General features: G+C 31.0%; 1 protein-coding gene across 1 annotated transcript; it reads right to left on the minus strand.

Annotated features, from left to right (window-relative positions):
- Positions 1-7,703: 7,703 nt before the first annotated feature.
- LOC128182550 (uncharacterized) lies at positions 7,704-10,151 on the minus strand. The gene is made up of 6 exons (XM_052851267.1): positions 9,948-10,151; positions 9,432-9,640; positions 9,237-9,323; positions 8,753-9,128; positions 8,407-8,430; positions 7,704-8,022 (listed from the first exon to the last, which is right to left on the minus strand). The coding sequence occupies exons 1-5, from the start codon at positions 9,952-9,954 to the stop codon at positions 8,408-8,410; spliced, it is 702 nt and encodes a 233-aa protein (XP_052707227.1). The 5' UTR covers positions 9,955-10,151; the 3' UTR covers positions 7,704-8,022; position 8,407.
- Positions 10,152-11,661: the final 1,510 nt, after the last annotated feature.

Here is an 11,661-nt window from a genome sequence, read left to right on the forward strand (position 1 = left end):
AGAACAGAAGACCTATAGAGATTTTCAAAAAATAAAAGCTAGATTTTGCGAATGTTGTATTTCCTGAATAATAGAATAATCACATTAAGCTTTACTGTAGGGTCAGATGGGAAGTCTGCAATCGTAACTCTGTTCTGACAAGCGGAAAGCTTAACCTAAGGATCAAAATCCTGCGAATCGGATAATTTGCTCCGTTCCGGAATGGATAATGGTTTGAAAAAGAAAGGGTACTTTAGTACACTGTTGAATTGAAATTATTTTGGTTGAACGTGCCTGATTTTCATATTGAAAATACTTGCTTTATAGGGGAAACTACACGTGTTCTTACTTCTCTATTGTCATTGATTTCTTTGATGCAATTTCAATAAAACTCAGTGACTATTTGTTGAAAAATTACTACCATACATCGTTTTTATGACCAGTGCCAGTCAAATAACTAAATAAGGTATTTTGAGCTTAACAAAAAATAAGCAGGTTCATTAAGATAAAATTAAGATAAAATTTTAAAATACCATTTTGACAGAACTTGAAAGTCAATTATTATTTTAAATACGCCCCTGTTATTTAGCCGATTTTAATCTCTTGATTTCCTTACACATTTTGAATACCTAAAAACTTTCTCTTAAAACAATTACATTGATAGAAAAAAAATTGGCTATGTAATAATACATAAGAATGATTTTACGTTTACGTTTTCTATTATTGGTAAAATTTCGATTTTGGTGTTTAGCATGGACACCGTTTCAGAACGATTGGGTGGTCATGTTTAGTCTGGTACCCGCCCCCGCCACTGCGTTTTCACTTCGTTCAAAACGAAGTGAACACGCAGTGGCGGGGGCGGGTACCAGACTAGGTCATGATCAATTTGAGACAATTCCTGGAAAAGAACAGAAGACCTATAGAGATTTTCAAAAAATAAAAGCTAGATTTTGCGAATGTTGTATTTCCTGAATAATATAGAATAATCACATTAAGCTTTACTGTAGGGTCAGATGGGAAGTCTGCAATCGTAACTCTGTTCTGACAAGCGGAAAGCTTAACCTAAGGATCAAAATCCTGCGAATCGGATAATTTGCTCCGTTCCGGAATGGATTATGGTTTGAAAAAGAAAGGGTACTTTAGTACACTGTTGAATTGAAATTATTTTGGTTGAACGTGATTTTCATATTAAAAACACCTGCTTTATAGAGGAAACTACACGTGTTTTTACTTCTCTATTGTCATTGATTTCTTTGATGCAATTTCATTAAAACTGCCTATTTGTTGAAAAATTACTACCATACATCGTTTTTATGACCAGTGCCAGTCAAATAACTAAATAAGGTATTTTGAGCTTAACAAAAAATAAGCAGGTTCATTAAGATAAAATTTTAAAATACCATTTTGACAGAAATTGAAAGTCAATTATTATTTTAAATACGCCCCTGTTATTTAGCCGATTTTAATCTCTTGATTTCCTTACACATTTTGAATACCTAAAAACTTTCTCTTAAAACAATTACATTGATAGAAAAAAATTGGCTATGTAATAATACATAAGAATGATTTTAAAATTTACACCAAACATCAAATTTGTTCTAAAACATCCCTTCAATCATTTATAGAAGAGGAAACGCACTTTTAAAAACGATTTCGCATACAATATAGCGGTTTGCAAACATCAGACATTTTTTCAATTTTATACAAAACTTAGTTAAAATGTATCTAGTGAAACGCAAATTACACAATAACGTACGGTAACTGGTTAAAGGCATCTTAGTTATCTAGCTCCCACGACATCATTATAATCCTCAGGTTTTGTGAAGGATATATATAACAAAATAGTGTGCAATATAAAGTTAGATAAACTTGAACTACCTTAACACAAGGAATTCCGGTTAAAATTGTGTTCTACAGGTTTTGTATTAAACGTTTGCATTAACTTAATATCAGTTTCACGTGGTATTCGTACTGAAAATTAGACAAATATCTCAATAAGTAACGCTTTAAAACATTTATGCACATACATTGAAAAGAGATAAGAAAATTGTGTTCTATAAGTGGCCTGGTGGTAACGCGCAGGTGCTTTTGATTTTACGATTGCTGGATCGATTCTCCCAAATAGTAAATATTTTTTGTTTTGTTTTTTAACTTTAATCATAATTAGAATAGAAGGTTTTAAGTTACATGTATCTGATCTGTTTTATTTAATTTTCTTGTATAATTCTGAGTGTGAGCAAATTCTAGATAATGTCTGAATATATGATCGACAAAGTTAATAAACGTTTTTGGATTCTATTACAAAGAGGTATAGCGCACTTAATATACGATTTGATCTCAAATATAGCCTTTTGCAAACATCAACAATTTTCAATATTATACAATGTTTAGTTTAAATATATTCGAAGAAACGCAAATTACACAATCACCATGCTCTAGTAGTCTTAATTAACTTACACGACATCATTGAAATATTCAGGTTTTGTTAGGGATATATAGGAAAATAAAAAAAATGGATATTTGACTATTTGAACCACTCTAAACCAAAGACATCCGATTAAAATTATGTTCTACAGGTATTGAAGTACCGTACGTGTTTAAATTGAATTAGTTTTGGTTTAACGTGGTCTTCGTACTGAAAATTAGAAAAATATTTCAGTTAGTGTCTTTTCTAATACAATCATGTTTATAGCCATATATATTGAAAATGCATCTGTTGAAAATGTTAGATGCGTGGCCTAGTGGTAACGCGGAGATCTTTTTGATTTTTGTGGTCGCTGGATCGATTCCTTTTAAATTGGAACATAAACAGAATAGAGAGATTAAGTTACACGTATCTAATCTTAGGCCAGCATTTTTTTATTTTTAGGTTTACAAACCCGCCGCTCGGTTTTCTGAGTTTTTAGAAAAAAAATAAAATTACAAAAAAGATCTTTTTTTTTCTCCCCGACAGCAAATTTTTTCTAGTAGGAAAAGTGTATCGTCATTGTTATCACAGAGGCATAAAGTCTGCTCTTTTTGTGTCATGATAGCCTAAAAATTTCTTACGCATCTTTTTCTCGTGCTACATTCTTCAGAGAAGCTTCTACAAACACTCTGCTGTAAGTTTCATACTTTGAAGTTTTACCGACAGTGTTGACCAGTGGCCAGACGAGATAGTCACACCTCACTGAACATGGCTTCGATAGTTACCTGTGCAGCTGTTTTCAAGTACATTACTGTAAAATGATTCCCTTTCTTTTTGTGTTGAATTGGCATATGTATTCATTGGCTTTTTTAAAAATTTATTTTACAGAGAGAGAGAAAGAGAAAGAGAGAGAGAGAGAGAGAGAGAGAGAGAGAGAGAGAGAGATGTATTAGAGATATTCTACAGTAATTATTCTCATGAACACATTTTAAAGTGACCTGCCTAGTGAATTAAAAAAAATCATATTATTGTTTGTGCATTTTCCGTTATTTTCAATTAAAATTTACCATTACATAATTAATTGCATAGTTGTACTTTGTACATGGAAATTCAACAGGATAAAATACATGCACACATATAGTTGCAGTGATTTTATAGAGTCTGTTCACATTCACAATGTTATGTTTTCGTAAACACCCAAACCAATATTGTAAAAAAAAATGTGAGAGATCAATGAAGTTGAATATTTTTTAGCTGCAGAAAACATGAAAGTAATAAATATTTTGTATATTAATAATTAAATACTAGTATCATACAGGAGAAAACATTATTACTTTATGTACATAAAATTTAGGTTGTTTTTTTTAAATGAAATGTTGACATGTCCGACAATAGTTTGACTGGTAACTTTGAATCTTGGGCTAGTAACTTTGTGGCCAAATTTTGTAATTGCACACCCCTGACATTGCTATATGTACATGTAATATCAAAGCTGTATGTCTAATATTCTATTGTACTATTTCAGAGATATGTTACACAGATGACATACTTTTCACATGCTACACTTGATGCAGTTACACGCCTCTATCATGAAGTTGTCATTCATTATATTAATATTAGAATCAAGATGATGTCATAAAAGTTTTTTTTTCTCCTACAGAACTTTACAATTTTGTGGTTCGTGAACCTAAAAGTAAAAACATTTTAGGTCAAAAGAGATTTTTATTTTTTTTTTATTTTCTCCTCCTACGGAACTTTATCATTTTGTGGTTCGTAAACCTAAAAATAAAAAAATGCTGGCCTTATGGTTTTTTAAAAAAAATTATCTTGTTTAATTCAGTCTGAGTATGAGCACGCCCAATATATACAGATCTCTTCATTAACACTGTACATGTACTGTACTCTAGTTACACTTAGATCCATTGCAGTTTGCTGGAACTTATCACTGTTCAGAATATCAACTACTGCAACATATCAACATGTTAAACACAGAGTTTCCCGAATTAATGACAAATCAGTTGTTACAGACACCATTATAAAACCAGTACATTGTATCCAGGGGCTCGTAACATAAAGGTTACTTAAGTCTAAGACAGTGCTTAAGGAGGCCGATTTGGGTTTTTTTTGCGGAAAAACTACAATAGCAAAACTCTTTATTTTTAGCCATATGTAATTTAAACCAACTCTAGTTCATATGCGAAGGTTCATGAAAATCGACCGTCTGGTTCTTTTTTAGGGACCATCTCAAAATAAAGGTACATTTACTATTGGAATGTATAGGAAACTGTCATTTTCCACACATCAAAGCAGTTTTAAAAAATACTACAATAGCTTTTTTTCTCAAATTGTTATATATGATAAGTAATATCATTTCCTACCTTATATGTAAAAAACACAAAATTCTACCGTCTGGTTTTTAGTGGGGGCCATCTCAAAATATTAAAATGCACCAAATTTTGCTATATATTTGGATCATCACGAATGATGATTGGTATAATGGATTCATTCCAAAAATGAGGAAAATATCCTCGAGGATAGCATCATTCTGTATAAAAAATTTCAACAGCGTACAATTTTTACTTTTTCTTTTATGTTATTTCTTATAACGTACTCCTACAAAGCTTCATTTTATCATAACGTCATAAAAGCGCAATGGCAATGCTCCCCTACCGCACAACGTAAAAATCGTGTTAAAAATAAAAATTTCCTTTAAAAATCTAAATATTTTTATCTGTATTTTGCTTATTGTGTTCAATTTTATAAATGATATCGAAAAAAATTCATAAGAAGTATAAAACAACTGTATTATATTAGAATGCGCAAAAACATGCGCAATGCAAACTAAAGTCGGCCTCCTTAAGTAGGACTTATGTACATTCTAAGACTTAAGTCCGTAACTAGAAGAATGCTTAGCTAAGACAATTTACCCAAAACTTAGGCGGCCGGTAGAGGTGACCTAAGTATGTCTTAAGTATTGTTTTCACACATCTAGAAGTTTTATTGTTAATTATTTCAATTCAGCATATGATTACAGAGTATTAATCACATTATGATATTTACACAGAATGAATATTTTAACATTCACCAATATAACATTTTTGATTTGATTGATATAAATATCATTAGTGGTCGTAATGATCTGTAACATTTTCCATAAACTGGTAATATGCCAGTGGACTGCTATATAGGTTGTAAACACGTTATGGTCGGTTTACAAGAAGTAACTGCATATATAAACTCGCGAAACTTGAAACTAAAAAACGACGTTCGAAGACAGAAAAATCCTTAGCGATTTTAAAGACGACGATTGCCTCATTTCAATGTATCGACTTAATGAAGAAATTATACCCAGAATATGTGAATTGCCTTATTGGTGAGGTAAGAGGTAGAACAAAAGATTAAAAAAATCCACTATATAATTACTAGTATATCAAGTTCTAACGGCATCGCAATATTACGCCACAGGCAGTCTTCGAGAACGGCTAAAATAGTGAATATTCGTCAAAGCAAACAAGCAACAACAATAGACTGAATATATTGTCCGAGATCCATCGCTTTGAGCTTTTTAAAAATTTTAGGCACATATGTATATATACTCATGCCACCTTGAATATTGTGTCTGTACATTTACATCTACCCCATCAAATATCAAAGATGTCATGCACGTGTATCTATAAAAACCAGTACATTCAAATTCGACAAAAGAAATGAAAAATACGTTTTTACTTTTTAACATAAACATGACTTAGCTACGACATTGCTAAGTCTGCTTTATTTTACGGTATAAGACATACTTAAGTATGACTTATGTAGGTCCTAAGATTCCGCCTAAGTCCTACTTATGACCCTACTTAAATCAAAATCTTAGCATGCTTTATATTACTAGCCCCAGGTTTCGAAAATCATATTGCGACAGCTAGGTACCTGAAGCTATTTTTAGTAACAGGTACTTTCCGTCCATACACAGGTGTAGGCGAAATAATGGGAAAAGGCGCTATACCTCTTTCGAAAATGTATAGATCTTTTACTAGTTGAAGGTACTTTCCGTTCAAACACGGGATGGGAAAAGGCGCTATACCTCTTATCATTCATTAATCGCCCTACGATGACAAATTCCATAAATCTCATATTGAAATATACACTGGTAGCGAAATTTTCAGTATAAGAACTATATTATAAATTGACACAATTTTTTTTCATTATTTGCATAGTTTCGGAATCATTATTCCAAAAACGAAAGCAAATTCTTTGAAATTTAATAAAAATTTTGACACAGCAGTAGTGCATTTCACTAATCAAATTTACAATTTTAAAAAGTCTATGAAAAGTCATGTATAGTACATGTAATTATATCTGTTGGAAATTGTAAATTGGTGAAAGACAGTAAAATATATGTACCAAAACAAGATTATCAAGATCTTTCGGAAAAGAAATTTAATCATTTATTTTTTGTAGGAATCAAAATCATTCAATTGCAGTTTTACGAACATGTATACCGGAACTACACACGACTTTAAGCCTTGTAAGCTTCCTTGTTGGAGGTCAGCACGTGCGATGCAGCGCCGTGCTCTCGTGTATCTTGGTAGCATTCAGTTTCAGACTGGTTTCAATGCTGCAACCATACTGCGTTAAACAATCACAAATATGTAATAAGATTGTATTTTGAAATACTTCACCAGTTAATGTTTTACTTAGATTAAATACGTCTTTTTGACGGTTGTTTTTATTTCTTTGAATCCTTTCCATGTTATTGTCAAAGTTGAATATTTTTTCATTTATTTCGGATTTACAGTGCAAGTTATACCCAATTCTGTAAATTGGTGTTTCTTCCAATTTAGATGTGTGCTGTCACACAATGTTTCATTTCAGTCATAATTATTACAAATCCAAATAACCGTTGTTTTTATCAAAGTTCGGCTTTTATCCGGATTTCGCGATCGAGAATAGGATATGAGGGCCTCGATCAGCGCTAGCCTTTGCTATCAAATAATGACCAAATAGAGGCTTTCATCATTTACGTAGATAATTTTCATATATTCAAGCTTTACGTGTATAAATGGTATGTATGTTTTTATTACAGACATTCAGGAATTAATAAATTACAATACATCGGGTTCATTGCATGGGTTACTTTCTCCACCTGAATGTGAGCGTGTAATGATTGCATTCACTCGGAATTACTTTCTTATAGATTGTTAGTTCAACTTCTAAGTATTTATATCACATATACGACCAAAAGAGACTGGTCATTGAAGAATGTCAGAAAATGAAATTCATCGTATGATTTGTGCGTGATAAATGAAATAAATTTCAAAGATCATGATTTCAAGTTTTAATATAAAAGTAAAACATAGTAGTAACAAAATACAATAATTTACAATAAGCTGCAAAAATGCATGACTGTGTAAAATAATAGATAATAAACATATATAAATGTAAATTTATATGCGATCATAAATGTAAAGTAAAATGGTAAACTTTTGTAAATTTATACACAGCAATAAAATAAATATAAAAGTCAATAAAAATAGATTTGGTTTGATTCAACACAATAATATGGACACGTCTATTTCCGGTGACTAGTCACATCGGCTGTATACTATGACGTAATAAGCTAACATGCAGGAAGTATGCCACTGAAAGAATAATACACATGGAGACTTATACAGATGTATTATTATAAATTGTTGATTTAATTTTAACCAACAAGGACATAGCTATTACCAAAATAAATTTTGTTACATATATGTATTTGTTTATTCTTTGACTAGATAACTACATGTATATCATCATGTAAACATTTATGTAAACATATCATTAGATGTATACAACATTAAATAAAATTAGAAATTATGAATAAATTAAAAAAAATATGAGAGTAAAAAGTATATCAAAATAAAGCATGTTAGTCTATAAGAACACATTAATAGCATAAATTAATCAGTGTTGTAAACTTGGTTATATCTGTGCAAATATACATGTAAGTTGTGCAAATTTGCAGATAAATAAATGAAATTCACCTTATAAAAATTGGCACAAGTAATCTGTAAATATGAAAGAAAAAATGAACACTTCATGTACATATAGTTAAAACTTAATCAAATACCCCAGTATGTCCATATAACGAGAATACTGTTGATCTATTTTTTGCTGCCTTAAAATTTTTTTAAAATGGGTATATTACTTATATATTCTAAAAATACTTCTTTCAGTTTTATGAGAACGATTTAGATTTTTTCGCCACTTTTTTCTGTTTCTTCCCATTCTTTTTCCGTCTTTGACATCTCCTCCTTTGGTTTTTTCTCTTAGATTTTCCATTCTTACATATTTTGTGTTTCCTAAATCTTTTACTTAAAACCAACTTACCATTCTTCAAATCCTCGACACATAGGTTCCAGAATTCCAGCGTGTTCGCTATTACATTCTTCACGTGCTTGAGTGATTCCAAAGAGCACGCGATCCGCTCGCTATCGGTAGACACGTTTTGAAACAAATTTCTCTTTTCACAGACTCTCGTTTTATTGAAACCCATCATTCTACGAGAGGGTTTGTTCTTATTTTTTCTGCAGTGGATTTTACGGTTGACTTTAACCATATTGCACATGACGTTCGTCAGTTCTCTTTGTACATGTACGCTCTTGTTCCACAATGATGGGGCAAACGTTTTAAACGTTTCATCGGCACCCTCAAGAACATCTTTGGCATAAGATAAATTGGCATACGTTTGATGTACAAATCTATCCTGAAATAATTAGTAAGAATGGCCTTTTACACACATATTGTAACGAATAAGTACATCAATAATGGAAAAGTTTATAATTTTAATAATGATAGGGAGGAAAAAAATTACCTTTTTTCTCTTCACCTTTGCAGACACAGGGTTTTGGACACAGGTAGGTGTAATATGGTCATAATCTATTAGGTTTATTTCATTTACCTGCAAAAAAAAAATCCATATAGGTTTAACAGGATGTAGAAAGTATTTATTACTATGACTTTTGCAAACAACAATTTTAACACTTATCAAGAAACTTAAAGTTCTCACCACTTTATGTCTAAATGATGTGAACGTGTAGTTTAGAGCCTTCAGTGACAACAGCACGTGTTCTTTAGTAACCTGGTGGTCGCAATTATTCAAGTGTTCTGTATATCTGGAGTTTGGTCCATCACATGGACGGCATCTATTGGCGTTGATACCGGCCACAATAAAGACGAAAACCAAAAGGCCAAACGCACAACTTCTGCCGAAATGTCCTACAAACGGTACAAAACCATCGTAAGAAAATGTAATAATGGTGAATATTTAACTCTATATACATCAAGGTATGCCAAGCAAATTTCGTGTTTAGCCATTCAAGATTACCAGAAATAAAAAATAAAAGTAAAAAATTATATGAATAAATAAATAAATAAATGATAGATAAATACTAATGAATAAATAAATCCATAAAAATATATTGCTTGTATGATAAAAAAAATAACAGATCAATTCTATACATGTACTGGTATAGTAATTGTTTGTCAAAACGATTGACGATAAGAGTCTTTTTCATGTACTAACCTTCCATGACTTTGATGGTGTGAGGAATGATAACTATAGGTACTATACGCTCTGCTTATATAGGATATCATTACAGGAAATTTTGCTAGGAAATGAAATGAAAGTTACTATTTGACACAATTTTCCTTGTTTAAAAAGATAGAGACCGGAATTTGAAAGTTCACCCACATGTAATCTATATAGTAAACATGTGTTGGTGTATTTCTCAGAAATGGTGTATACAAAGTAGTCTTATTCTTATAATGAGCAACCAATAAACGCCTCCGAAGAGGGGGATAAAGGGACAGATAGAAAAAAGTATATGGAATAAACATTCAGTTCCGGTCCTACTGTGTATTTATTTAAAGGTATTAATTATTTTCAAAAAATGATTCTAGATCTGAACTAGGTGACCTTTATTTTTAAACTCTCGCTATTTAAATTTTGGAATTTATATACCTGGATATATATATAGCGGAGGTAAAGGCTTCCGCTTTATTCATAGATCTGTTCCCGCTGTCAATAGTAATTTTCAAATTGCTCAACTCATTCCTCAACTGAAATAGTGCATAGATTTAAAGTCAAATCTCTGATGTATTAACTTGATAAAAGTTGGTAAAAGCGTGGCCCAAGACTAATTACTAGTATTATATCACATTCAAATGGCAGCATGCGCTTGTTTTAAAATCAAAATTATATCTCTGTTACTTTGAAATAAATAATTTGAAAAGAGACAGAGTTCAAAAAATGAGTGTTCCATCTTTTTGAAGACTTCATTCAGTTTACAAAAGCAAACTTTATCAAACTTCCGTATCAAAATCTCAAAAATTCGGATAGAATTATGATATGATACATTTCGTATGTACAATTAAATATCAACTATTTTGCGAAACATAACTTAGATGTTTTTGATGAAAAAGTACCTATAATTTTGTATTTGAATCTATATATATTATATAAACTTTTACACATTTTGTATGTATAGTTTATTAGTTTATATCCCATTACCCAATAGGTTTCTGTTGAAAATGTTGGGGAGTAATGTGAATTTCATTGTAAGGTTTTATTTATCTGTGACCCCTTAATTTGAATGTATATATCATCTATAGTTACAATTAAGAAGTAGTTCCAATAAAAAAAAAATCAATTTGTACACATCAAAGAGGGTCTGCTTGCACCCTAGGTCCGAAGTAATTAAGGTTTAAAAATATTTTCAATAAAATTACTGCATGAAAGTGTAAATTATGTGGAATGCATAAAATATCAAAATACCGGATATGTCACTTTTTGAAATAAATCGTACTAGTTACTATGGTAACCCGGCATCCTCTAGTGTGTATTAATAAATTGGAATTGCCCGGGATTTTATCATTAATTCTAATAATGTTAATGACGTATATAGATGTACAGTGTCTGTAGCTTTTTTTGTAGACACGATGTCCGTGTTAATATTCTATTTGCATGTTTCAAAGAATTTGTTTCCAACAAGTATATCATGTAAATAATGGACATGAATACTTTCAAATTTGGAACTTTATTTTTTATACAAGGGACCTGAAATTTTTTTTGATCCTCAAAATCTACGTTCTTGGAAGTTTAAGATGGGCAGTCAGTAAATCGCCAATCAGATCCAACCTCAGAAATTCATATCGTCAAATGCAAAAACGAGGGATTGTAATTTAAGAGGAATCAGTCGTTTAATATTATAGTAAAACCTTTTAATTTAATTTTTTTT

Source organism: Crassostrea angulata, chromosome 4 (assembly GCF_025612915.1).
Source record: "Crassostrea angulata isolate pt1a10 chromosome 4, ASM2561291v2, whole genome shotgun sequence".
NCBI lineage: Eukaryota > Metazoa > Mollusca > Bivalvia > Ostreida > Ostreidae > Magallana > Magallana angulata.

Bases quoted from the DNA above. Each gene is read 5' to 3' on its own strand.
- LOC128182550 (XM_052851267.1), bottom strand. The intron at 9,324-9,431 runs GTGAGAACTTTA...TTTTTTTTGCAG, and splicing joins CATCATTTAGACATAAAGTG to GTAAATGAAATAAACCTAAT. The intron at 9,129-9,236 runs GTAATTTTTTTC...TAATTATTTCAG, and splicing joins CAAAGGTGAAGAGAAAAAAG to GATAGATTTGTACATCAAAC.